The sequence below is a fragment of the Chelonia mydas genome, chromosome 5 (genome assembly GCF_015237465.2).
Source record: "Chelonia mydas isolate rCheMyd1 chromosome 5, rCheMyd1.pri.v2, whole genome shotgun sequence".
NCBI classification, from domain to species: Eukaryota; Metazoa; Chordata; order Testudines; family Cheloniidae; genus Chelonia; species Chelonia mydas.
In genome coordinates, this window is record NC_051245.2 from 462,991 (window position 1) to 489,955 (window position 26,965).

Genomic DNA, 26,965 nt, shown 5'->3' on the forward strand with positions numbered 1-26,965 from the left:
GTTTATAATGGGGCAGATTGAGCACCAAAGGGTCTGAAAACTCTGCCACCCCTATGCTTTGGCTCTAAAAGCAGTGGGGAAGGAGGGGGCACCCGGCAGAGAGGAGTGCCCAGGAGAGGCCCCTGGGATCTCACACACAGGGGGGGAGCAGCTGCCCCCAGCAGAGAGGAGGAGTGTCTGGACGAGGCCCCTGCGGTCTCTCCCAGCAGCCTGGGCAGAGCGGACTCAGCTGAGCTGTGGCCACTGATGCAGACCAAAGAAGCAGGAAAGCTGGTTTTATTGATGAAGAATCCTTTGCAAGGAGCTGTCCCATTCCCCGCCCTGGGAGTGGCAGGGCAGCCGCTTTCCCTTCATGATTAACAGTGGAAGCTCAGAGTATCAAAATAAGAGAGGTGAGAGAAGCCTCAGCGAGTGCAGGGTCGGGGGGGTGGGGTTCAGGGTCCCAGAGCAGAGGAGGGGGTGGGGGATGCAGGGCTTTGTGGCCCAGGGCAGGAGATGCTGGGGGAGGGGGGTTAGTGGCTGGGGGAACAGGCGAGTAAATGAGCTTTGAGACCTACAGACTCAATACTTCCGAAATTCAACACTACAAAAATACTGGCAATCTTGGATGCACACCCGCAGGCACTTAGGAAGAAGGAGCAGCAGGGGGCGCTGGCTGGGGGCTGCTCCAGGGGCAGGCAGGTCCCTGCAAGGAGGCAGCACAATGGGACAGGGGGGCAAACCTAGAGATTAACCCCTCGCACCCTGGAGCAGACACACTGGGTGACAGGGAAGGTGCAGCCAGCAATAAGGCATCAGAGGTGAGGGGTGGTTTGGTGCCAGAGTCACCAGGGAAGCAGTTTCTGTCCCCACATTGCACGACTGGCCCCAGAGTGGAGCTGGGTGAGAACCGTCTCCACGCTTGACACCCAGAGACGCGGAACCCACAAAGGCACAAAGGAAAACGCCTGAAAGGTGTGGGTGGGTGGGGGAGGGGTGGAGGGAGAGCTGGGGGGAGGTGCAGCCCCAGCCCTGCGGGACTCAAGGCAGCTGCATAGGTGAGCCCCAGCCCAGGCCTGCAGAGCGCCAGCCTCCTCCTGGCCCACGGAGCACCCGGCACTGTGGCCGTGCCCCAAGCAGAGTTCAGAAGCGTGTGCCCGTGGCGCTCCGGCTGCGCGGTGAAGCGGGGAGTTGCTGGTGCAGCCCCCCTGGGAGCAGCGGGGGGCAGTGTCAGACTCGGCCCCAGGGCAGCAGGCCAGTCTGGGTGATCCAGGCAATCCTTGCTCAGGGCAGGCCTGTAGTAAACAGGAGGCGGGGGCAGCAGTCTCTGCGGTGAGTGGGGGTGGGCAGGCTCCGCTCATGGCCACGCTCCCCTCAGTTCTGCCCCTCGTCCCGCAGCTCTGAGGGCAGGAACTTGTACTGCTGCTGCCGGATCATGGCCAGCTTCTTCCGGGCCTCCTCCAGCTCCCGCTCCTTCCGCAGCATCTCCTCCTGCGCTGCAATGATCTGCCAGGGAGAGACGCAGCTGAGAGCCCGCCACGCCCAGGGGCTCCGGGGCCCTGCGGGCACCAGCTGCAGCCCGCCATCCCCCAGCTAGCCGGGGCCACGCTAGAGGTGTGTGACTGCTGCCTTGCAGCCGAGGGCAGCGGGCTGGCCTCTTATTCCCACATCCTGGCCCCAGCATCAGATCCAGGGCTACGCGGTATTCCCTGGTTTACGCTGAACCTCTGACTCCTCCACCTTACCCCGTGCCCCATGGCTGGAGTCCCCCATGGTGACAAACATTCATTCCATGTTCCGGGCATCCTATGAGAGCTGAGAAGCGGGTCTCCCCGCGGGCCCTGCAGAGCCGCCTCCCGGGCTGGGGTCTCTCCCTGCGGGCCCCGCAGAGCTGCATTCAGGCCGGGGAGCCAGGGTCTCACCCATGGGCCCCACAGAGCTGGCTCTTGGTATGTAGCTACCACAGATATCCAGCTACAACAGTTACTGCTAACATTCTGGCAGGGATATTCCATCTCATGCTCAGGGCTGGAGCCAAACTCCAATGGTCAGAGCCCAGGTGGAGGCCTGATGTGGGGCAGATTTCTTGCACCCGCCTCTGAAGTGTCTGGTGCTGGTGCTCCAGGCACGACAGGACCCCAGGCCTCATGCTGTCTGTCAATTCCTGTCCTAACATCCAATGCCATGTCTCGACCCCAGCCTCATTCTCAGCCCCCGCAGGGGTGCAGGCAGGGTCTCGCCACAGCAGAAACGTTTCCAAGGGGGAAGGCAGAGGTTTGGGCAGCTCTTGGCCCTGAGGCTGCGAGGGAAGCATACTCTCTGGCTGTATCCACTTAAATAAGCAGCAGTGACACAGTTTTAAGGGATAGGATAGAGTTGTCGTTAGGTTTCAGAGGCAACACTCCCTGGAAGGAAGGGGGCATTTCTCCTGCTCAAGGCTGCTGTTTCAAGCTGCCTGCAGACTTCAGGCGTGACCCCCGCTCCTCACCTGCGCAATTCCCCCGACCATTTTCTCCTTCACCACCACCGTCTCGTTCTCCTGGTCCTGGAAGGCGGCTGCTTTCTGGGCTGCCTTCACCAGATGGTCCGATGCCCTCTTCACGGCGTTGCCAGCGGCCTGGGCAGAGAGAAAGGGAATGTGGTGCAGACTCGGCCAGGGACATGGTTCTGTGACCTGCGAGTGGGCAGCCACCACCCAGGATGGCAATAGCAGGGCTTACTGGGCTCCTGGGGGAAGGTTGGGGTAGGCTGGCTAGGGGACACGACGGGGGCCGAGGGCTGGTGGGGGCATGGTGGAGGCTCCAGGCGTCAATGAGGGGCAATAGGACCCGTGCTGGTGGCTGAGAGGATGGGGCAGCCAGTGGGATGTGGTGACTGCAGAGGGTTGTGGGGAGGCCAAGCTGGGGACTTCCTGCAAGCACAGGGTCAAGGCAAAAGGCGGTGGCCTGGGCACCAGGGGCTGCTACCGTGAAGGTGGCTCTGCTCTCGTGCCTGGGCCCCCGAGCTGCGGGTCATGCAGGTGCTGGGAGCTGCCAGGGATTCCTGCGTGTGGCCAGCAGCGCAGAGCGGCGGAAATGCTGCTCATGGCCATTTCAGGGCCAAAGCCAGGCGGAGCCGGGCCCCGAGTGGGGGCTGGGCAGGACAAAGGTCTCTGTACTCTGGGAGGGGGCTGGGGTGACAGGGCTGCCAGGAAGGCCTCTGAGCTGGACAACAGGCACCCCATGCCCCCGCGCCACGGCCTTGCCCCCCCATAACTCCTTGAGCACCAGAGCCAGGAGCTGCCTGTGAGCATGCCCCCCGTTAGCCTCGCAAGCGCCAGAGCCAGGGTCTCCCTCGCTCTCCCCAGAAAACCCTTTGCGTGCCGGAGCCCATGTCCTCCCCCACACAGCTAACCTTTCCAGTGCCGCAGCCTGAGGGTTTGCACCCACCCCTCTCTGCCCCCGCATTAACCTCGCATCCTATGCTTGCTGGAGCAGAAGTGCTCCAATTCACCCAGTCATCACTAACCCTTAGGGTCCTAGACAGCGTGGGGTAAAGCGGGTGTCACCCCAGCCCTGGTAACCCTGGAGTCCGTGCCGTGGAACAGGTGACCCAGCACAGCCCAGTGCAGCTGGGAAGGGAACTGTTCTCAGTTGCTGGCAGCAGCCTTGGGTTTGGTGCCCTGGGGGTGTTAATTCCCCCAGGATGAATCATGCCTTATAAAGACACGGGCAGGCCAGGTTACAGTGCGGCAGGGCTGATATTTCACACCCCACTCCTAGGCCCAAGACCTGCCCCACCGCTCTCACCGCACAGGCCCTGACAGGGTGGGGAGCGCCACTCACCCCACGCCCTGCGGTGGGAAGGGCCCTGCCAGCACCAGGACACCAGCCCTGCTTGGGATGCCCCATCCTGTGCTGCGCATGCGCCCCAGCTCCAGAGAGCCCCCTGCTGTCCCAGGGGAGCCAGCCCCCCTGACCCAACCCAGGGGGCCCTTCCGGGGCAGTGGGCTCAGGGACTCACCTGCAGCCGCTTCATGGCCTCAGAGTCCTGGTCAGCCTTCACCTTACAGGCCACCAGGAGCTGCGCCGTGGAGGCAGCCACCTGCTTGGCGGAGGAGATGAGTTTCTCCTCGCTGGCGTGGCCCTGCACCGCTGCGTTCGCAGCCTCACACAGATTGTTGGTGGCAGCAGCCACCATGCGGGCCTGGCAAGGAGAAGGAGATGGGGTGAGTGGGGAGGAGCCTGGAATGGCAAGATCCTGGGGGAGAGCAAGGGGCGGCGCACATGGAAGGGCGAGGTCCTGAGGGGCAGGGTGTGTGGAAGCGCAAAGTCTAGGGGGCCAGGGCCTGTGGGGGGTGAGGTCCTGCGGGGATAAGGATGAGGCTCGTGGGGGGGCATGTGAAAGGGCGGGGCGCGTGGGGGGGCAAGGTCATGGGGGGGGTCGAGGTCCTGCAGGGGAGGGGATGGGGAGGCGGGAGCGTGGAGGGCAGGGCATCTGGAGGGGTCCCAGGGTGGGGGGCAGATGGGAGGAGGGAAAGGAGCGACCTCTGTGCCCTGCTACAGCTGGTTTGAGGAAGGAGGGGGAGCAAGGGGCAGGATCTCACGGGAAGAGGCTCCCCACAGAGGAGACGGCACCCCAGTCCCAGGGAGGGAGAACATCAAGCAGGGAGGAACCTTCCCCCCACCCTGGGGCAGGGCCTGGGGACAGTGACCTCGATACTAAAGGGCCTTTGATACTCACGGCTGAAATGAGCCCCTGGGACCACTGGCCATCGTCCACTGCGTTGGCAGGGATGGCACCCACCTGCGGGAGCAAGGACAGGTGAGTGAGCCCTGCTGTGCCCGGCCCCTGCCAGCCATGGTAATGGCGCAGGGCCCAGCGAGCATGCAGCCCTTCTCTGTCCCTGGCCCCAGGACCCCACGGGCACAGGAAACCCTGGGCCTTGACCTGCTCTCCAGAGCATCCAGCACTCAGGGAGGGGTACCTCTGTGGCAGGGCACTCCAGGGCTGTCTGCCCCCTCCCACTGAAGGCACCGGGCCTGGACAGCGACTCAGAGCCAGACACTCCAAGGCCAGATGGGACCATTGTGAGCATCTTGTCTGATCTGGATACCACAGGCTATAGGACTAGTCTGACCCCCTGCATAGCACAGGCCCCTTACAGGGCTTCCTTGGAATAATTCCCGCTTCAAAGCCAACTACCCACACCGGCACCTTATTGCTGGCTTCAACTTCCATCCACTAAATCTTTTGTCACTAGACTGAAGAGTCCACTGTGACACCCAGGCACTCCCTTATTCACCATGGTCAGATAATTAGGATATGTTTTGCACAAACTGTGCCTTTTGAAGTATCATTCTAAAAGTCTGGATCAGCTAGACAGTAATATCTGGTTGGATTGTATGTGCCATCGTTCTATGTGAAGTTATGAAGTTTGGCTTTGTATGTGTTACTGGAACACGTTGTGAGGTTGAAAACACCCACAAGCAGCCTTTCAGGTACAACAGTAAAAAGGCCAAACAATGTTAATGGCTTAAAGGTTAATGGTGTAAAAATATAATTAGGAAGGCCATAAAAGAATTTGAAGAACAGCTAGCCAAATACTCAGAAATACTAGCAAAAATGTTTTTAAGTGCATCAGAAGAAGGAAGCCTGCTAAACAACCAGTGGGCCCTCTGGACAATCAAGATGCTAAAGGAGCACTCAAGGATGATAAGGCCGTTGTGGAGAAACTAAATGAATTCTTTGCATCGGTCTTCACGGCTGAGGATGCGAAGGACATTCCCAAAGCTGAGCCATTCTTTTTAGGTGAGAAAGCTGAGGAACCGTACCAGATTGAGGTGTCATTAGAGGAGATTTTGGAACAAATTGATAAACTAAACAGTAATAAGTAGGGCTGTTGATTAATCGCAGTTAACTCATGTGATTAACTCAAAAAATTAATTGCAATTAAAAAAATTAATCTCGATTAATCGTACTTTTAATCGCACTGTTAAACAATAAAATACCAATTGCAATTTATTAAATATTTTTGAATGTTTTTCTACATTTTCAAATATACGGATTTCAATTACAACACAGAATACAAAGTGTACAATGTTCACTTTATATTATTTTATTACAAATATTTGCACTGTAAAAATGATAAACAAGGAAATAGTATTTTTCAATTCACCTCATACAAGTACTGTAGTGCAATCTCTTTATTGTGAAAGTGCAACTTACAAATGTAGATTTTTTTTTGTTACATAACTGCACTCAAAAAACAAAACCAGGTAAAACTTTAGAGCCTACAAGTCCAGTCAGTCCTACTTCTTGTTCAGCCAATCACTAAGACAAGTAAGTTTGTTTACGTTCACAGGACATAATGCTGCCCACTTCTTATTTACCATGTTACCTGAAAGCGAGAACAGGAGTTTGCATGGCACTTTTGTAGCCAGCATCGCAAGATATTTACGTGCCAGATATGCTAAAGATTAGTATGCCCCTTCAAGCTTCGGCCACCATTCCAGAGGACATGCTTCCATGATGATGATGCTTGTTAAAAAAATAATGCGTTCATTAAATTTGTGACTGAACTTCTTGGGGGAGAACTGTGTGAGTCTCCTGCTCTGTTTCACCCGCATTCTGCCATATATTTCATGTTCTAGCAGTCTCGGATGATGACCCAGCACACGTTGTTCATTTTAAGAACACTTTCGCAGCAGATCTGACAAAAGAAGGTATCAATGTGAGATCTCTAAAGACAGCTACAGCACTCAATCCAAGGTTTAAGAATCTGAAGTGCCTTCCAAAATCTGAGAGGGATGGAGGTGTGAAGCATGTTTTCAGAAGTCTTAAAAGAGCAACACTCCAATGCAGAACTATAGAACTGAGCCACCAAAAAAAGAAAAATCAACCTTCTTTCTGCTGGTGGCATCCGACTCAGATGATGAACATGAACGTACGTTGGTCCGTACTGTTTTGGATCATTATCAAGCAGAACCAGTCATAGGCATAGATGCATGTCCTGCAGGAGGGTGGTTGAAGCATCAAGGGACATATGAATCTTTAGCACATCTGGCACGTAAATATCTTGCGATGCCGGCTACAACAGTGCCATGAGAATGCCTGTTCTCACTTTCGGGTGACATTGTAAACAAGAAGCAAGCAACATTATTTCCTGCAAATGTAAACAAACTTGTTTGTCTGAGCGATTGACAGAACGAGAAGTAGGACTGAGTGGACTTGTAGGCTCTAAAGTTTTACATTGTTTTATTTTTGAATGCAGTTATTTTTTGTACATAATTTTACATTTGTAAGTTCAACTTTCATGATAAAGAAATTGCAACACATTATTTGTATTAGGTAAATTGAAAAATACTATATCTTCTGTTTTTTACTGTGCAAATATTTGTAATCAAAAATAATAATATAAAATGAGCACTGTACTCTTTGCATTCTGTGTGGTAACTGAAATCAATATATTTGAAAATGTAGAAAACAACAAAAAATATTTAAATAAATGGTATTCTGTTATTCTTTAACAGTGTGATTAATCGTGCAATTAATCGCAATTAATTTTTTTAAATCGTTTGACAGCCCTAGTACTAAGTCACTAGGACCAGATGGTATCACCCAAGAATTCTACAGGAACTCAAATGTGAAACTGCAGAACTAGTAAGTTAGTTTGTAACCTATCATTTAAATCAGCTTCTGTACCAAACGACTGGAGGAGAGCTAATGTGATGCCAATTTTTAAAAAGGGCTCCAGAGGTGATCCTGGCAATTACAGGCCGGTAAGTCTGACCTCAGTACTGGGCAAACTGGTTGAAACCACAGTAAAGAACAAAATTGGCAGACACATAGATAAACATAATTTGTTGGGGAAGAATCAACATGGCTTTTGTAAAGGGAAATTGTGCCTCACCAATCTACTAGAATTCTTTGAGGGAGTCAACAAGCATGTGGATCCAGCGGATAGAGTGTACTTAGATTTTCAGAAAGCCTTTGACAAGGTCCCTCACCAAAGACTTTTAAGCAAAGTAAGCTGTCATGGGATAAGAGGGAAGGTGCTCTCACGGATTGGTAACTGGTTAAAAAGATAGGAGACAAAGGGTAGGAATAAATGGTCAGTTTTCAGAATGCAGAGAGGTAAATAGTGGTATCCCCCAGGGATCTGTACTGGGACCAGTCCTATTCAACATATTCATAAAGGATCTGGAAAAAGTAGTTAACAGTGAGGTGGAAAAATATGCAGATAATACAAAACTATTCAAGATAGTTAAGTCCCAGGCAGACTGCGAAGAGCTACAAAAGGGTCTCTCAAAACTAGGTGACTGGGTAACAAAATGGCAGATGAAATTTAATGTTGATAAATGCAAAGTAATGCACATTGGAAAACATAATCCCAACTATACATATAAAATGGAGTCTAAATTAGCTGTTACCACTCAAAGAGATCTTGGAGTCCTTGTGGATAGTTCTCTGAAAATATCCACTCAACGTGCAGCGACAGTCAAAAAACGAATAGAATGTTGGGAATGATTAAGAAAGGGATAGATAATAAGACAGATAATATCATATTGCCTCTATATAAATCCATTGTGCGCCCACATCTTGAATTCTGCGTGCAATTCTGGTAGCCCCATCTCAAAAAAAAAGATATATTGGGATTGGAAAAGGTTCAGAAAAGGGCAACAAAAATTATTAGGGATATGGAACGGCTTCCATATGAGGAGAGATTAATAAGACTGGGACTTTTCAGCTTGGAAAAGATGACTAAGGGGGGATATGATTGAGGTCTATAAAATCATGACTGGCGTGGAGAAAGTAAATAAGGAAATATTTACTCCTCCTCATAACACAAGAACTAAGGGTCACCAAATGAAATTAATAGGTAGTAGGTTTAAAACAAACAGAAGGAATTATTTCTTCACAACGCACAGTCAACCTGTGGAACTCCTTGCCAGAGGATGCTGTGAAGGCCAAAACTATAACAGGGTTCAAAAAAGAACTAGATAAGTTCATGGAGGATAGGTCCATCAATGGCTATTAGCTGGGATGGGCAGGGACGGTGTCCCTAGCCTCTGTTTTCCAGAAGCTGGGAATGGGCAACAGTTGATGGATCACTTGATAATTCCCTGTTCTGTTCATTCCCTCTGGGGCACCTGGCACTGGCCACTGTTGGAAGACCAGATACTGGGCTAAATGGACCTTGGTCTGACCCAGTCTGGCCATTCATATGTTCTTACTGAGGAAACACACACACTCACAAGGATTACCCCAGGAACTGCATACAATGGAAACCTCTCAGACATAGCACCACAGAATGGGAACTGTTGACCCAGGTCACAGCAAAAGATCTTTCCAGCAAGTTGGAAAAAGATATAAAAGGAGGGAGTGACCTCATGACAGGACCTCACCCCTCCCAGAAGAGAACACCTGGAAACTGATAGCTGCTTTCAACTACCTGAGAGGTGGTTCCAAAGAGGATGGTTTTAGACTATTCTCAGTGGTAGAAGATGACAGGACAAGGAGTAATGGTCTCAAGTTGCAGTGGGGGAGGTTTAGGTTGGATATTAGGAAAAACTTTTTCACTAGGAGGGTGGTGAAACACTGGAAGGCGTTACCTAGGGAGGTGGTGGAAAAACTTTTTCACTAGGAGGGTGGTGAAACACTGGAAGGCGTTACCTAGGGAGGTGGTGGAATCTCCTTCCTTATAAGTTTTTAAGGTCAGGCTTGACAAAGCCCTGGCTGGGATGATTTAGATGGGGATTGGTCCTGCTTTGAGCAGGGGGTAGGACTAGATGACCTCCTGAGGTCCCTTCCAACCCTGATATTCTATGATTCTATGAAACATCCAAGAAACAAAGACTGAACTGGGGGAAGTGCTGGTCCCAGGCAGGAAAGGAAGCCTGTCTGTGTAGAAAACCTTGGTGGACTGTTTAAACTATCTAACAGGGCGAGACACTGCTTACTTCAAATCCTATCTAGTATATTAGGCTTAGATTGTGGTTTTGTTTTATTTCTTATGGTAATCTTCTTTGATCTGTTTGACCACTTAAAAGCTATCTTTCTGTAGTTAATAAACCTCTTTTATATTTTACCTAAAACACTGTGTGTTGTCTGAAGTGCAAAAGGGATAAATCTCAGCTCATGAACAAGAGCTAGTGCACCTCCACTTTCCTTTGTGGAAGTGGTGGACTGGGTAATAAATTCACACTGGTCGGGTTTTGACTAGAGCAAGACGGTACAGCTCTGGGGTCCTAGGCTGAAGAGCTGGGGAGTATTTTGGCTGGAGCCTCTCCACTGTGGGTTCATGAGTGGCTGGCCAGAGCAGTCATGAACACAGCTGGGTGGGGTCCCTGCTTGTGGATGTTGGAGAGAGTCCAAGCTTGGAGGGCTTTGCAGTGTGTCACGACGCCACAGTGCAAGAGAGAACCCAGGTCGGTAAGGCAGAGGGCTCAGCTGTACCCCAGTTCCAGGTGGCACCCCAAGGGGACCTATCACACCCTCAGTGATCAAATATTGGTTCTTCCTGGAGGTCCTGACCCGCTGTGGGGGAGTCACCCCATAACCTGGTCGAGAGGCTAAACAGACTGAGTCCTCTGAGCAGGTTTGCTATTCCTCAGATCATTTGCGTGGCTCCTCTGAGCCCTCTGCAATTTATCAACATCCTTCTTGAACTGTGGGCACCGGAGCTGGGCACAGGATCAGTATTGGTCTCACCACTGCTGTGTGCAGAGGTAAAATTCCCTCCCTGCTGCCCTGTTTGTATACCCAAGGGTCGCACTAACCCTTCGTACCCCAGCATCGTGCTGTGATTGTGCTTGGAGAGGATGTTTGTGCAATACCCAGAGCGGGGCTCCGAGCCTGGCCGGCCTCCTCCAGTAGCAAGTGCCACAGGTCTCATGGCCTCTCCCCCACTCGGCAGCATTACCTTTCCTTGAGCCACCAGCTCTCTCTGGGCCGCTGAGGCTGCCTTCACTAGGGCACTGGTTGCAGCAGCAATGGATTTTGCAGCCTCCAAGATCTGCTCCTCAAAGTTGAGACTCTCGTCCGCCTGCTGCAGATGGAAACAGAGGATGTGAGCCCTGGTGGAAGAGGAGGGGAGCATCGGGGACAGGTGGGAAGGGAGCTGAGCTAAGAGGTGGGAGGGGACAAGCAGCACACAGGGCAGAGAGCGGGCATGTAGACAACACGGATGGATGGAGAAGGAACAGGCACCACTGTGACCCAGGGAGGGAGCTCCGTGGTGCCAGGCGAAGGGGCAGAGGGAGCAAGTGACACTGGAGAGCTCTCCCTGGGGAGGGGGTGGGGCCCAGCTCTCCCCACAGTGAAGGCCTTGGAGCCACAGATGTTGATGGGGGAACCCTTGGCCCGGTCAGGGCACAGCAGCCTCCAGGGGGCCTGGCAGGGACTGGCGGATCCTGGTCTGCTAAGCCTGGCGCAGGTAGGGGCAGGGCAGCTGTACCTTGGGTTTGGCCCTCGGCTTCAGCTGCTCCAGTTTCTTGGCTGCAGCCTCAATGGCAGCTGCTGCTCCCAGAAGCTCATTCTCAGCAATGACCGTGGGATCCTCTGGGTCGACCCACTCGGTTCCTGTGGTGGCGAGAACCGAGACGCGGGACTGAGAAACCATTCCTGAGAACACAAGCCAGACCCCACAGCACCAAGGGCTGGAGATAGGACCCCAGAATCCTGGCTCCCAGCCCCCTGCTCTAACTAGATCCCACTGCCCTCCCAGAGCCAGGCACAGAATCACAGGAACATAACAATGGTCACACTGGGTCAGACCAAAGGTCCATTTAGCCCTATCTCCCGACAGTGGCCAATGCCAGATGCCCCAGCGGGAATGAACAGAACAGGGAATCATCAAGTGACCCATCCCCTGTCGCCCATTCCAAGCTTCTGGCAAAGAGAGGCTAAGGACACCATCCCTGCCCATCCTGGTTAATAGCCATTGACGGACCTGTCCTCCATGACTTTACCTAGTTCTTTACTGAACCCACTTATACTTTTGGCTTTCACAACATCCTCTGGCAAAGAGTTCCACAGGCAGACTGCGTTGTGTGAAGAAATACTTCCTTCTGTTTGTTTTAAACCTGCTGCCTATTCATTCCATTGGGTGACCCCTGGTTCGTGTGTTACAACACATCCTTATTCACGCTCCCCACCCCAGTCATGATTTTACAGAGCTCTGTCACATTCCTCCTTACTTGTCCCTTTTCCACGCTGAACAGTTCTTCAGTCTTCATATGGAAGCTGTTCCATACGCCAATTATTTTCCATTTCTAATGTATCTTTTTTGAAATGGAGCGACCAGAACTGTATACAATATTCAAGGTATGGACTTACCATGGTTTATATAGAGGAATTATTATATTTTCTGTCTTATTATCGCTCCCTTTCCGAATGCGTCCTACAATATTCTGTTCGCTTTTTTGACTGCCACTCAACACTGAGTGGATGTTTTCAGAGAACTATCCACAAGGACTCCAAGATCTTTCTTGAGTGGTAACAGCTAATTTAGACGCCGTCACTTGCTATGGCTAGCTGGGATTATGGTTTCCAATGTGCATCACTTTACATTTATCAACATTGATTTTCATCTGCCATTTTGTTGCTCAGTCACCCAGTTCTGTGAGATCCCTTTGGACTCTCTGCAGTCAGCTTTAGACTTAACTACCTTGAGTAATTTTGTATCATCTGCAAATTTTTCCACCTCATTTTCCCACATCATTTATGAATACATTGAACAGCTCAGGTCCAAGTACAGATACCTGAGAGATCCCACAATTAACCTTTTGCCATTGTGAAAACTGACCATTTATTCCTACCCTTTGTTTCCTGTCTTTTAACCAGTTACTGATCCATAAGAGGACCTTCCCTCTTACCCCATGATAGCTTACTTTGCTTAAGAGCTGTTGTCAAAGGCTTTCTGAAAGTCTAAACGACACTATATCAACTGGATCACCTTTGTCCACGTTTGTTTGACCCCCTCAAAGAATTCTAATAGATTGGTGAGGCATGACTTCCCTTTACAAATGCCAAGTTGACTCTTCCCCAACATAGTGTGTTCATCTATGTGCCTGATAATTCCGTTCTTTACTGTAGTTTCAGCCAATTTGCCTGGTACTGAAGTCAGGCTTACTGGCCTGGAATTGCCGGGATTGCCTCTGGATCCTTTTAAAAAATTGGAGTCACATTAGCTATCTCCCAGTCATTTGGTACAGAGGCTGACTGAAGTGATAGGTTACATACCAGAGTTGTTAGTTCACCAATTTCACATCTGAGTTCCTTCAGAACTCTTGGGTGATACCATCTGTCCTGGGGACCTTCTACTGTTTAAATTTATCAGTTTGTTCCAAAAACTCCTCTACTAACTGTGACGGTCTGTATCCCCATGTTCACCCTTTTTACAAAGCTATAATGGATATTGTACAAAGTATGCCTTGTAAGGTATCATTTGAAAAATCATAATTTGCTGATCATTACTGTCCTAGTAAAATATGCATGGCAACACTGTATGTAAAGTTATAAGATTCTAGCGTTTAACATTACTGAGACATATTCCAAGTTTAGAAAAGCAGGCACAAAACAGTTCCTCAAAGATAAAAGGCAAATTGATGCTTCAGCCAGGTGTCAACAAAATCAAATGGACTATCACCTGGTTAACTGGCCATTCTCTTGAGGAAAAAGGGTGTGAGTGAGAAATTTACACCTTGGCAAATAAGTTGCAATCTCCCCAGACTTTTTGTTCCCTGAACCCCAGCTGGAGATGATTCTCAAAGAAGAGGAAAAGATATAAAAATGGGGAACAGACGCCCCAAATCGTCTCTCCTGATCCCTCTATTCATGGTATCAACAACACTTGAAGGACAAAGGAAGCATCACTGGACCGGGGGAGGGATCCTGACTGCAAGATTCTGCCATTAAGACTGCTGAAACGTGGTGAGAAAGACTTTTTGCTTTGAATTCACTCAGCTTTTTAAGTTAGGTAATCACTAAGCATCTTTCTGTTGTTAATACACTCGTTTGATTGTTTTATCTAAACCAGTGTGTTTGGATGGAAGTGTTTGGGAAACACCATTTGTGATAACAGGATTTGTGCACATCATTTTCTATTCATGAAATGACAGACTTTCTATGAGCTTGTGTTGTCCAGAAGCAGAGAGCTGGGCAGTACAAGCTGCACATTTCTGGGGGAAAGTCTGGGACTGGGAGTTTGCTAGTGTTGCCCTGAAGAGTAATTCATGGGTGGCTGGCGATAGCACTCACACAGGAGAGCTGGGAGTGGTTTACGTGCTGGAGGCTGTGTGTGACCAGACCAGCTGTCATAAAGGGTAGCCTAGAATTTCTTCTTACCTGTAAGGGGTTAAGAAGCTCGAATAACCTAGTTGGCACCTGACCAAACGGATCAATGGGGAAAGAAGATACTTTCAAATCCGGGGGGGGGGGGGGGGGGGGGGGGGGGGGGGGGGGGGCTTTGTTTGTGCTCTGTGTTCTCTGGGAAAGCAGAGAAGCATCAAGTCAGAAAACTCCTTCGCCTAAAATCATCCTAAAATGAGTCTCAATATTACTTTTTGCAAGTAAATACGGCAAGGCACATTAGATTATCTTTTATTTTAAGTTGTGAATTTTCCCTATGCTTAGAGGGAGGTTTATCCCTGTTTTTTGTAACTTTAAAGTTTTGCCTAGAGGGGAATCCTCTATGTTTTGAATCTGATTACCCTGTAAAGTTACCTTCCATCCTGATTTTACAGAGGTGCTTCTTTTACTTTTTTTTTCTTTATTATAAAGTTCTGTTTTTTAAGAATCTGGTTTACCTATTTGGTTGGTGTATTATTCTCAAGCCTCCCCAGGAAAGGGGGTGAAGGGGCTTGGGGGGATATTTTAGGGAACAGGAACTCCAAGTGGTCCTTTCCCTGAATCTTTGTCTAACTCACTTGGTGGTGGCAGCAGTACCCATCCAAGGACAAGGAAGGATTTGTGCCTTGGGGAAGTTTTTAACCTAAGCTGGTAGAAATAAGCTTAGGGGGTCTTTCATGCGGGTCCCCACATCGGTACTCTAGAGTTCAGAGTGGGGAGGGAACCCTGACACCAGCATGGTTGCTCTCCCAGCGAAGCAGTGTAAAAGGCACCCACGCTGGAGAATTGAGGGGACACAGCTACTCAACAGTCCAGATTGTACCCTGGGGAATGTCATCTGACTCCTCATTCTGGGACAGTTCCTCAGATCTGTCACCTAAAAAGAATGGCTCAGGTGTGGGAATCTCCCTCCCATCCTCTGCAGTGAAGACCAATACAGAGGATTCATTCAGCTTTTCTGCAATGGCCTTGTCTTCTGTGAGTGCTTCCTTAGCGCCTCGCTCGTCCAGTGGCCCCGCTGATGGTTTGGCAGCTTCCTGCTTCCCATGTATTGAAATTTTTTTTTTTGCTGCTAGTCTTTGTGCTCTTAGCTAGTTTTTCTTCAAACTCTTTCTTGGCCTGCCCTGTTGTACTTCTACACCTGACCTGCCTGAGTGATGCTCCTTTCTACTGCCCTTGCTAGGATTGGACTCTCCGTTCTTAAAGGGCGTTTTTTTGCCTCTAATCGCCTCTTTTACTCTGTCATTTAGCCATGGTGGCCTTTTTCTGGTCCTCTTACTGACGCCCAGATCCCTCCCAAGCACTGGGTCAGAGTCCCAGCTGAGATCCTAGCCACTGAGATGGAGCCAGTGACCAAAGAATGAACACCGCTTCGGAGCTGGACTTCACCTTTCATGGCTTCTGCAGCCTGGATGAGCTCGGTGACGGAGCCAGCCACTCGCTTGGAATATCCAGCCAGCTGCTGCTTCAGCTCGTGACTCGGCTTCTGCAGGATCTGGGGAGGGAGAGGACTGTGAGCAGAGGCAGGCTGTGTCCCCAGAGAGAGAGAGCCCCTGGGGACATGGCTGGCAATATCTGGGGTTACTCCATCCAGGACCTTTCACAAACCTAGGGTTGTGCCAACTCCCACCCTCCCGGGCTATCCCCTTATTCCCCAGAATAATACCATTTGGAACAGGAACTGGCAGCCCAGGGGCCCATCTATCCCTGCCTCTGGTCTCTAACAGTGCGTAGGACCAGCTACCACAAGAACCTCTCAGTGTCCATTCTGGAACAACAGGCCTGTAGGGGAGTTTCCCCTACTCTTGGCAGGTGGGGCGGGCTTGTGCACTGAGGTGGTATGTCCACTGTTTTAACCCTTTCTACAGAGACTTTAGTTGGGCTCATTCTCCACAGAAATGGCTGATCATTTCCTGAACCCAGCTGAACTGGAGGTCTCAGTGACACCTTGTGGCGGTGAGTTCTGCAGGTTAAGGTGATGCCCCCTTCCTCCACGGTGGAATTATCCAATACAGAATCCCTTCCTCCAGAGTCATGACCTTGACCTCCCCTGCCCTGGGTTCCTGGAGCTAAGACCCTGCCCCCACTCCCGTCTGTCTGTGTGCCAGGGAAGCCTGCTGGTCCCACACCTGGAGGTGCTGAGGTCTGGCCAGGCAGGTGCCGAGCCGCCGCAGGAGTGCAAACAGCACAGTGCAGGAGATGCTCGGATCCCGTACTGCAGCTGGGGCCCAGCTCGTCACATGCACAGCCTGGCTCTGCAGCTGCTGGGCCAAAGTGCGGGCACCTGCTGTACTGCGAAGGGCTGGGCACGGGCCGGCCACACGTCTGTGGTTAATGCACATGGCCACGTGGCTCAGGAGTGCTGTCACTGAGGAAGGGATCTCTGAGGGGCGACGTCCTGGAGAATGGGGCTCAGAGAGCACTGCAGTGACCCCCACGCCACCCAGGGGGCACACAGACAGTACACCCCTATCCCGGGTCACTGGCGCATGCGCACGGGCAGACACACACACACAGAGCATGTCCCTGCTCCCGGGTGACCCAGCGCACACGCGTGCACGCACAGAGCGTGCCCCAGGCCCACATCACCTGGAGCATATGCACACGCATGCACACGCAGCACCCTCCCAGAACGAGGTCACCTGGCACACGTGCACACGCAGCGCACACCTAGGCCGATGTCACCAGGAGCACGTGTGCACACACTGAGCACACCCCTACCCATCGCGCAGAACGTGTGCGCATCAGTATGCGTGTGCACTGAGCACACCCCGGCACGTGCTCTCACATGCACCAGCAACACAGCCCTAGGCCATGTCACCTAAAGCACGTGTTGTGTCCCACACCCAGCCCAGCTGCGTCACTCGGTGCTCACACGCACGCACGTGGGCTGTGACCAAGCCTCATGCTGGGGCAGACACACGGGGTCACTCCAAGCACCACTGTACTCACCGGCTGAAAGGGTGGAAAGAACAGAATATAGAAAAGAAGAGAGTAAAGCAGTGAACAGCCTGCAGGGGCAGTGCCAGTCAAAGGCCCTGAGGGGCTCGGAAAATGCATGTGGAGACAGGGCCTCATCCCGTGGGGAGAAGGGAGCCTGGGGGGCAGGGGTCTGCCTGGGAACGGCTGAGGCTGCCAAGGGAGGAAGTGGTGTGCGCAGCGGAAGTAAGGGCGAGTTCTGTATCATGGATGAGCCATTTGGACCATCTAGTCTGACTTTCTGCACTGTGAGCGCCAGAGAACCACCACCCCTCCTCCAGGGATTCCTGCATCAAGCACAACACCTCCTGCTTGAGCTTCAGTGTGTCTCAGGTGGGTGAGGGAAGCGGGGGCGGCTTTGTGTGCAGCCTGGGCAGCTAAGGGATGGAGAATACACCACAGCCCTAGGGCAGTTGTTCCAGTGGCTCCTAATGATCACTGCACCTTATTTCAAGTCTGAATGAGTCTAGCTTCAGCTTCCAGTCACTGGATGGTGGTTCGCCTTTGTTAGATTGAAGAACCCTGGCTAACAACAATCTCCTCCCCAGGCAGGTAACTGTAGACAACGGTCCAGTCAACTCCCACGTAAACTAAACAGATAAGACTTCTTCAGCCTCACAGTGTCAGGCCGGTTTTCCAGACCTCAGATCACTCATGCAGCTCTTCTCTGAACCTTTTCCAATTTATCAACATCCTTCTGGAAGTGTGGACCCCAGAACTGGACACAACATACAGTACCGGTCCCGTTAATGCCACAGACAGTGGTAACACCACCTCTCCACTCCTACTCTATATTGTCCTGCACATCCATCCAAGGATCACAGCCACTCTCTTAGCTCCAGCATCGTGCTGGGAGCTCATATTCAGCGGGCTATCTAGCATGATCCCGAAGTCCTTTCCAGGATCCAGTCCTCCATCTCATAAATGTGACCTGTGGTCTTGGTTCCTAGACTCGTATTTTAAGGTCACACAGGCCCATTAGTTTATCTCATCTAACCTCCTGTATAGCACAAGCCAGGGAATCTCACCCAGTTTCCCCGGATTGAGCCCAGTAACTTGTGTTTGACTAAAGCACCTGTCAGAAAGGCACCAGTCTGGATTTGAAGCCGTCGAGAGATGGCTTCCTGCTTCGCTTGGGAGTCCGTTCCAAGGGCTAATCCCCCACTCTGATAACAACGTGTGTCTGATTTCTCATTTGAATGTGTCTGGTTTAATATTTTTATGAGCCTTTTTTGCGCTCTGTGTGCTGCATGGTTACCCAGGGGGTGGGAACGGGCTGTTTGTTCTCAGGGCAGGCGAAGAGACAGATCTGGATGTCGCCCGGCTGTCTGGGTCTTGGTCCTCACATCAATAGAGCCTCTCTCTGAAGATACAAGGGTAGATCCAATCACTCTGACATTGACACATAGCAAGCCAATGCCCCAGAGGGACAGGGACTTCCCCACCTCTCTGCAGGAAGGCAAAGTGGCATTTCCCCAGCTCAGGTACTGCAGAGGTGTGTGGTGGGGGATAAGTGCTGGCTGCTGGGAAGAGTTGGGGGTCTCACCTGGAGTCTAATGAGGAGGTCAGCTGGAGAGACAGACAGACCTTGAACAATGGGGTTCAATAGAGCCTGGCTGGGCTCTAACCTTCAGTTCTCTCTGCTAACCTAAGGACTTCCTATTCTGCATTGCCATTGACTAATAAATCCAACTGTTCTGGCAGCACTGTGAGAATGTTGCTGCAGATGCTGGCAAGGTGCATTAGTCCCTGCAGAGTGTACAAGTCTCCACTGGGGTCTGTCTCAGTGGAACTCACTGAATGGAGCTCATGGGGTGAAGCAGGAGTGTTACAGGCCTAGAGGTCTGGTCTAAGGAGGCGGTGAAGCTGCGTGGCTTATGCAGGAGGAAGAGTGAGATCCCTTGGGGGTCTAGCACACTAAAGCTGGGGCCATAGCACCAATCCTGTGGATCCGTGACAGGTGGTGGCAGGGTGGGATGCTGAATTCTCCAGTAGCATTCTGCTATAAGTGATTTGCAGCAGTAAAACCAGGCTAGTTAGAGGAAGCAGCAAGAAAATCGTGTATAACCGCCTCCCTAAGAAGGGCACTGCAAACCAGTGCAGGGAGAGAGGGTTAAGCGTTGGGAACCTCAACAAACGCAGCAGATTGCACGGCTGGAGAAGGATGATCAGTCCAAGAAGCAGGTTCCAGACCCACACAGGGTTCCAAGAGGGTCTGAGAATGACAAAGGCAGCAGCAGAGGGTCCTGAAGACCCGGTTCCCCGTCCAGCAGGGGGTCTTCATGACCTGACTCCCCACAGATAGTTTTGAAGTGGCGGGAGTTGGAACTGAAAGCGAAGGACCGGCTTGAGGCCCAATCAGCACAGAGCTACGGCCCATGTAACATCCTCAGGGCCTCCAATGAGTGCAACTTACCAACTGATCCCGACTACTCTGGATAAATGACAAGTCCCCAGCATCATTTGCCAAGCCCCTATTTTGGGCAGCTCCAATTTTACCAGTACCGATTTTATATGTTCTTCCAGATCACTGATACAGGCACTGAATGGCACTGAGGCAAGAACAGATCCCTGCAGGACCCACTAGAAACCCCCTCACTGGATGACATTTCATGTTTCCTAAACTGATAGGTCAGTAGACTAGTTCTTAAAGCAATTTCAGATGGTGTAACAGGGTGCTTGGAGAGCCGGGTGGCCTAGTGGTTGGCGCACCTGCCTTCCCGCCCCTTGCTTCCCGGGCCAAGGTGTCTCAGTCCTTAAGGGACCTGGGCGCTCCCTCTCCACTGGGTCCCAGCCCAGGGCTGCGTGTGAAGCAGCCCCCCGATAGCGAGCTCCTGGCAGAGAGTCTCAGTCCACTGCCCTGGGCTGCTCTCTACCGCTCTGGCCTCTCTAGTCCAAACTGTTTTAGAGGCTTAACTCAAGTAGTGCTCCCGCATGGACCTTGGGCATCCTGCCATGGCCTCAGGTTCCTCCGGGCAGAGGGCTGTAAGTTTGCAGGGACTGAACCCCAAAACGCTCTACTGTCCAATCACCCCATTTATGCAGATGCTGGGTGCTCCTTGGTCTCCTCAGCCGACTCCCTTGGTCAGGGACGCAGTGCTGCTGGCCCGGCTGCCAGGCTCTTAGGGACTCTGCCCTCAGGTGGGGAGGTAGCTGGCTCCTGCCTCTTTGCCCGTCCGCTCTGAACTGAGCCAGGTTCTCTCTTTTACTTCCCCTCCAGGCCTGGTGTTGGCTGCAGCTACAGCGGGGCAGGTCCAGCTGGGCCCACAGGCTCTCCCGCTTTTTCTGTGCTAGTGTGAGGTTTCGCAGCTTCATCACACGTGGGTTACACTGACTGTGCATAGTGCTTGTTTTTAGTCCAGTGCCTTGGAGAAGTCTCAGTACGTTAACCTATAGTTACCTTTAGCATCCAAACTTGTGACCTCAGAAAACACAAGTTTATCTGACCAGACCTGTCTGCCATAGAACCATGTTAATTGGTGTTAATCATGCTATGGTCCTTCAGTTCTTTACTGACTGTAACCCGTATCAGCCTTCTCATGATTTTGTCAGCCTGTGGTTCCCTGGGTCATCCGATTTACTCTTTTTAAATCCTAGCACAACAGTGACTGTTTTCCAGTCCTTTGGCACTTCCGAGATTTGATAAACAACATTAATGGTTTAGAAAACTCCTCAGCCAATTCTTTAATACTCTTGGATACAAGTTATCTGTCCCTGATGATTTATAAATGTTTAACTATAGTAGCTACTGCTTAACATCCTCTCTAACTACTGATGGAACAGAAACTATTTCATTGTCACTCATACGAATAGAACATCCGGCTTCTTTCCAAATACAGAACAGGAACAGCTGTTGAATACACTGCCTTTTCTGCATCATGATAGATTGTTATGAGACAAGGATGGTAAAACTGACCTAGACCACTGCTAGGATTTTGTTTGTCCCTGATATTTGTTTTTTTAAAAATCGTTTTTATTTATACTGGCCATAAGCTTTTCATGATACCGTTAGCTTCCTTTATCAATTGTCTGCCTTTCCTAATTGCTACTAAGAGGTCTCCACAGGGACGGTTCATAGATTCACAGAGTTTAAGGGTCCATTAGATCACCTAGCCTGGCCTACTGTATATCACAGACCAGAGAATGTCACCCAGGTACCCCGGCACTGAGCCCAGTGACATGTGTTTGACTAAAGCATAACCCGTGGAGGGTGAGGACAGAGTTCTGGGTGTACGAGGGGAGAGCTCCACAGGAGGAGGGGAGGGGAGAGTTGAGGGGGGATGGAGGGGAAGGATCCCAGAAGAAACACTGGAATGCGTTACCGAGGGAGGGGGTGGAATCTCCTTCCTTAGAAGTTTTTAAGGTCAGACTTGACAAAGCCCTGGCTGGGATGATTTAGTTGGGATTGGTCCTGCTTTGAGCAGGGGGTTGGACTAGATGACCTCCTGAGGTCCCTTCCAACCCTGATATTCTGTGATTCTAAGGTGCTACAGAGTGACCCCTGTATCCATGGGGCGGCTGAGCATCGTGTGCCTGGGCTCCCCTGGGATGCCGCCAGGAGATGGAAGCTGGGAGGGGGTGGGGTCACTCACCACCAGCACGTGCTCCAGCAGCTCCAGGTAGCCGTTGGCGCACTCCTTGCCGTAACGCAGCGCCCGCAGCCGCACATCCGCGCTCACCTCAGGGTGGTAGGCGGCTTCCTGAAAGCCGGAAAGAGTGAGCATTGCTGAATGCTGCCCCACACAGCCCCGCCCATCACCTAGGCCAGTGCCACGGCGCCCACACCCTCCAGTGCCTGAAGGACCCACTGCCCCCCGGTGCCCGCCCGCAGCCTCCGGCCCCGCCCCCGGTGCCCGCCCGCAGCCTATCGCCCTCCTGCCCCGCCCCCGGTGCCCCCCCGCAGCCTCCGGCCCCGCCCCCGGTGCCCCCCGCAGCCTGTCGCCCTCCTGCCCCGCCCCATCTCCGCGTACCTTGCAGGAGCGCAGCATGTCAGCGATGGCGCGGCGGCTCAGGTTGGCCGTGGCGATTACATCCTCCTGCCGACATGAGTTGCCGGCGGCCACGGCCTTGGCTGTCGCCATGGTGATGCCTTTGGTCATGCGGATAAAATCCTCTGGCGTCGAGGTCTTGGCTGGAGGCACCTGGGCGCAGAAAACCTGAGACACGAGCAGAGGGGGTGAGCCCAGGACGGGCGGGGGCAGGGGGCACAGAGTTAGGGCCGCGCAGGTACCGCAGCCCGGTCACTGCCTGGCTTCCCAGCGCACGGCCCGCAGCCTCCGCTCGCCCGAGGCTGACCCGCGACATCCTGCTCCTCGGAGGCAGGCGCTGCCGGCGCGCAGGCGGGCCCCGTGCCCGGGGGAGGGGGAGGGGAGGGACGGCACGCAGAGGGGCCCCGTGCCCCGGGGGGGGGGGGGAAGCGGGTGCTGCCGGCGCGCAGGGGGGCCCCGTGCCCCGGGGGCGGGGGGGACGGCGCGCAGAGGGGCCCCGTGCCCCGGGGGCGGGGGGGGGAGCGGGGGCTGCCGGCGCGCAGAGGGGCCCCGTGCCCCGGGGGGGGGGGGGGGAGCGGGGGCTGCCGGCGCGCAGAGGGGCCCCGTGCCCCGGGGGGGGGGGGGGAGCGGGGGCTGCCGGCGCGCAGAGGGGCCCCGTGCCCCGGGGGGGGGGGGGGGGGGGGAGCGGGGGCTGCCGGCGCGCAGAGGGGCCCCGTGCCATTTCACTCCACCCCTGAGCCGGGCGCTGGGTGCAAAGGCAGCTGGTGAGGAAGGGGCAGCTCCGAGCAGAGGGGCGCTGGCCCGGCCCGTGCTCACCGCCAGCTCCTGCCGGATGTGCTCTATCGTGGCCTCCAGCGCACGGGTCCCCTTTGTGGCCTCGTCCTCCACGGCCTTCACCGTCTTCAGCAGGGAGGTGACGTTGGTGACCATCACCTGGCAGACAGAGGGAGGCTCAGTGACTCGGCACGGGGAGCCCCCAGCTCTCCTCTGCCCCCCACAGCCCATGCCCCATATCCCTCCACTCCGCCCCCAGCTCTCCTCCGCCCCCCACAGCCCCTATCCCTCCGCCCCCAGCTCTCCTCCGCCCCCCACAGCCCCTATCCCTCCGCCCCCAGCTCTCCTCCGCCCCCCACAGCCCATGCCCCATATCTCTCCACTCCGCCCCAGCTCTCCTCCGCCCTCTGCCCCCACAGCCCATGCCCCATATCCCTCCACTCCGCCCCCAGCTCTCCTCCGCCCCCTGCCCCCCACAGCCCATGCCCCATATCCCTCCACTCCGCCCCCAGCTCTCCTCTGCCTTCTGCCCACCACAGCTCATAACCCATGTCCCTCCGCTCCGCCCCCCATGGCCCATATCCCTCTCCTCCACCCCCAGCTCTCCTCCGCCCCCCACGGCCCACATCCCTCTCCTCCGCCCCCCACGGCCCATGCCCCATATCCCTCCACTCCGCCCCCACCTCTCCTCCGCCCCCCACAGCCCCTGCCCCATATCCCTCCACTCCGCCCCCACCTCTCCTCCGCCCCCCACAGCCCCTGCCCCATATCCCTCCACTCCGCCCCCCACGGCCCCTATCCCTCCACTCCGCCCCCAGCTCTCCTCCGCCCCCCACGGCCCATATCCCTCCGCCCCGAGCTCTCCTCCGCCCCCCACGGCCCATATCCCTCCGCCCCGAGCTCTCCTCCGCCCCCCACGGCCCATATCCCTCCGCCCCGAGCTCTCCTCCGCCCCCCACGGCCCATATCCCTCCGCCCCGAGCTCTCCTCCGCCCCCCACGGCCCATACCCCATATCCCCCCGAGCTCTCCTCCGCCCCCCACGGCCCATACCCCATATCCCCCCGAACTCTCCTCCGCCCCCCACGGCCCATACCCCATATCCCCCCGAGCTCTCCTCCACCCCCCACGGCCCATACCCCATATCCCCCCAAGTGACCCCCTATTCCCCAGCACCCCCACACACACCCTGCCCTGCCAGTGACCCCCTTCCCTAGTTAACCCCCTACCACCTGATTTTCTTCCCCTGTGCACCCTGCTCCATCCCCGCCCGCTATGTGCCCAGCTCCGCTCTTCCTCCATCTGCCCACACACTGACCTTGGCCGAGTTCTTCAGCTGGTAGACGGAGGGGTCATCCCCGGCTTTGCCGGCCGCCGCCTTGGTAGCACTGATCAGGTCCCCAAGCGCCTTGGCCACGTCCTTGACTGCATTGATCAGAACCACCTGGGAAGGAGCAGGGCCAGGTCAGTGGCTTGGCTGGTGCCCCGCAGTGTCGGGCGGGGAGGAGGCAGGCTGAGACGGGAGCGAGCTGAATGTGCCCGGTCACCAAAGGCCAGGCCCCACCCCAGCCCAAACGCCGTGTGGTACCAGATCTTACCTGAGTCTCAGGGTCCTCGGAGCCCAGGCTGGCAGCACCCAGCTTCACCACTTCTGCAAGGCGGGTGATGGTGGCCACGGAAGACTGGGCAGCCTGGGCCAGCTTCTCCTGGCTGGCAGTGGCATTCTGCACCAACACCTTGGTGTCCTCCACCAGTGCCTTGGCTGTCTTCAGGATGCCCTCCCTGTGGGAGACCCATGATTCAGAGACCAACGGCCTGCACCCGTCCTCTGCGGGTGAATCACAGAATATCAGGGCTGGAAGGGACCTCAGGAGGTCATCTAGTCCAACCCCCTGTTCAAAGCAGGACCAATTCCCATCTAAATCATCCTCACCAGGGCTTTGTCAAGCCGGGCCTTAAAAACCTCTAAGGAAGGAGATTCCACCACCTCCCTAGGTAACGCATTCCAGTGCTTCACCACCCTCCTAGTGAAATAATGTTTCCTAATATCCAACCTAAGCCTCCACCACTGCAACTTGAGATCATTCCTCGTTCTGTCATCAGCTACCATTGAGAACAGTCTAGAGCCATCCTCTTTGGAACCCCCTTTCAGGTAGTTGAAAGCAGCTATCAAATCCCCCCTCATTCTTCTCTTCTGCAGACTAAACAATCCCAGCTCCCTCAGCCTCTCCTCATAACTCATGTGTTCCAGTCCCCTAATCATTTTTGTTGCCCTCCGCTGGACTCTTTCCAATTTTTCCACATCCTTCTTGTAGAGGATGCCCAAAACTGGACACAGTACTCTAGGTGTGGCCTCACCAGTGCCGAATAGAGGGGAATAATCACTTCCCTCAATCTGCTTTCAATCCTCCTACTAATGCAGCCCAATATGCCATTAGCCTTCTTGGCAACGAGGGCACACTGCTGACTCCTATCCAGCTTCTCGGACACTGTAACCCCTAGGTCCTTTTCTGCAGAACTGCTGCCGAGCCATTCGGTCCCTAGGCCGTAGCGGTGCATGGGATTCTTCCGTCCTAAGTGCAGGACTCTACACTTGGCCTTGTTGAACCTCGTCAGATTTCTTTTGGCCCAATCCTCCAATTTTTCTAGGGCCCTCTGTATCCTATCCCTACCCTCCAGCATATCTACCTCTCCTTCCAGTTTAGTGTCATCTGCAAACTTGCTGAGGGTGCAATCCACACCATCCTCCAGATCATTAATGAAGATATTGAACAAAACCAGCCCCAGGAGTGACCCTTGGGGCACTCCACTTGATACCGGCTGTGAAACAGACATGGAGCCATTGATCACTATGGGTGTGTGAGGCACAGACAGGTGGGGCCAGAGTGCGCCCCCCATGGCCTGCCCCACCCTTTCTGGGGGGAAAACGGGTCACAGAAAGCACTGCCTGCCCTGTGTGCGCATGTGTTACAGCTGGTAGGGGAATATGGGGGGATGGGGGGGGGGGGGGGAGAGCCCAACCACGCAGCCCGCACCCGCTGTGTGTGAGAGAGAGAGAGAGAGAGGGAGAAAGAAAGAGAGAGAGAGAGTTGTGCCCGGCTTGCCACTTGCATCCACCCCTTCTGAGGGGGTGGAGTCAGACAGCATGGTGGGCACCCAGCCCCGCCCTCTGGGCAGAGCCATGCCCAAGGGACATGTGAAGGAAGGATCATGTAGCCAGCCCCCCGTGGGCTGTGTTTGGATCGCCCAGTGGGCTCCCCGTCCACCCCGGTACCGGTGGTCAGCGAAGGTCTCGGCATTCTCCCGGTTCAGTGTCCCCGCGGTGGCGAACATGATGGTGGTGTCGAGGTCGGCAATGATCCCGGAGACAGCACTGGCTGCAGTGATGCAGGCCTGGGTCCCGCGGTTCCCGGCCTGCAGGGCTGCCAGCACGTGGGACACCTGCGGGGAGGAGGCTGGGATGACCCTGAGACCGATGGTGAGTGTAGGGATCCCGCTCACTGCTGTCCCTGTCACAACCCATCACTGTTTCGGCACCAGCAGACACCACCCCAGCTGCCCCCCTCCCACAGCTTGGCAGCAGCTGAAGCCGCTGGGAATCCGCTCTGCCATGCAAACTAGACCCTGTGCCACCGCATAGGCAGGTCTGGAAGGGCAGCAAGCAGCTGGCACATACCAGGGACCAGAAAGGGAAGTGCCAACATCAGACTCACATGGATAGAGAACATGAGGGAGTCCAGAAAGCAATGCAGAGGAGTTGGGGGGCATACGCCAGGCATAGGGGTCTAGCGGCCACAAAGGGGCTGGGGGGGGCACATGCCAGGCATAGGGGTCTAGCAGGTATCCAGCAGACACAAAGGGGCCGGGAGGGCACATGCTGGGTACAGTGGGCATGGGGTGGGGGCATGCCCAGGC

The 26,965-nt window shown here is 54.0% G+C and overlaps 1 protein-coding gene across 9 annotated transcripts in view; it reads right to left on the minus strand.

The window, feature by feature from the left end:
- Window positions 1-259: 259 nt before the first annotated feature.
- Window positions 260-26,965, minus strand: part of TLN1 (talin 1) — a 135,518-nt gene continuing 108,812 nt past the window's right edge. For all 9 annotated transcript variants that reach the window (XM_043546344.1, XM_043546343.1, XM_037901771.2 and 6 more), the window contains 13 exons: window positions 26,325-26,491; window positions 24,649-24,832; window positions 24,369-24,494; window positions 23,094-23,210; window positions 22,260-22,445; window positions 21,882-21,989; window positions 15,700-15,805; window positions 11,417-11,541; window positions 10,883-11,008; window positions 4,702-4,764; window positions 3,982-4,164; window positions 2,468-2,596; window positions 260-1,485 (listed from right to left, as the gene is read on the minus strand). In XM_043546344.1, coding sequence (XP_043402279.1) covers window positions 1,354-1,485; window positions 2,468-2,596; window positions 3,982-4,164; window positions 4,702-4,764; window positions 10,883-11,008; window positions 11,417-11,541; window positions 15,700-15,805; window positions 21,882-21,989; window positions 22,260-22,445; window positions 23,094-23,210; window positions 24,369-24,494; window positions 24,649-24,832; window positions 26,325-26,491 — 1,752 coding nt within the window. In that variant the 3' untranslated portion in view covers window positions 260-1,353. The remainder of the gene's footprint in view (window positions 1,486-2,467; window positions 2,597-3,981; window positions 4,165-4,701; window positions 4,765-10,882; window positions 11,009-11,416; window positions 11,542-15,699; window positions 15,806-21,881; window positions 21,990-22,259; window positions 22,446-23,093; window positions 23,211-24,368; window positions 24,495-24,648; window positions 24,833-26,324; window positions 26,492-26,965) is intronic.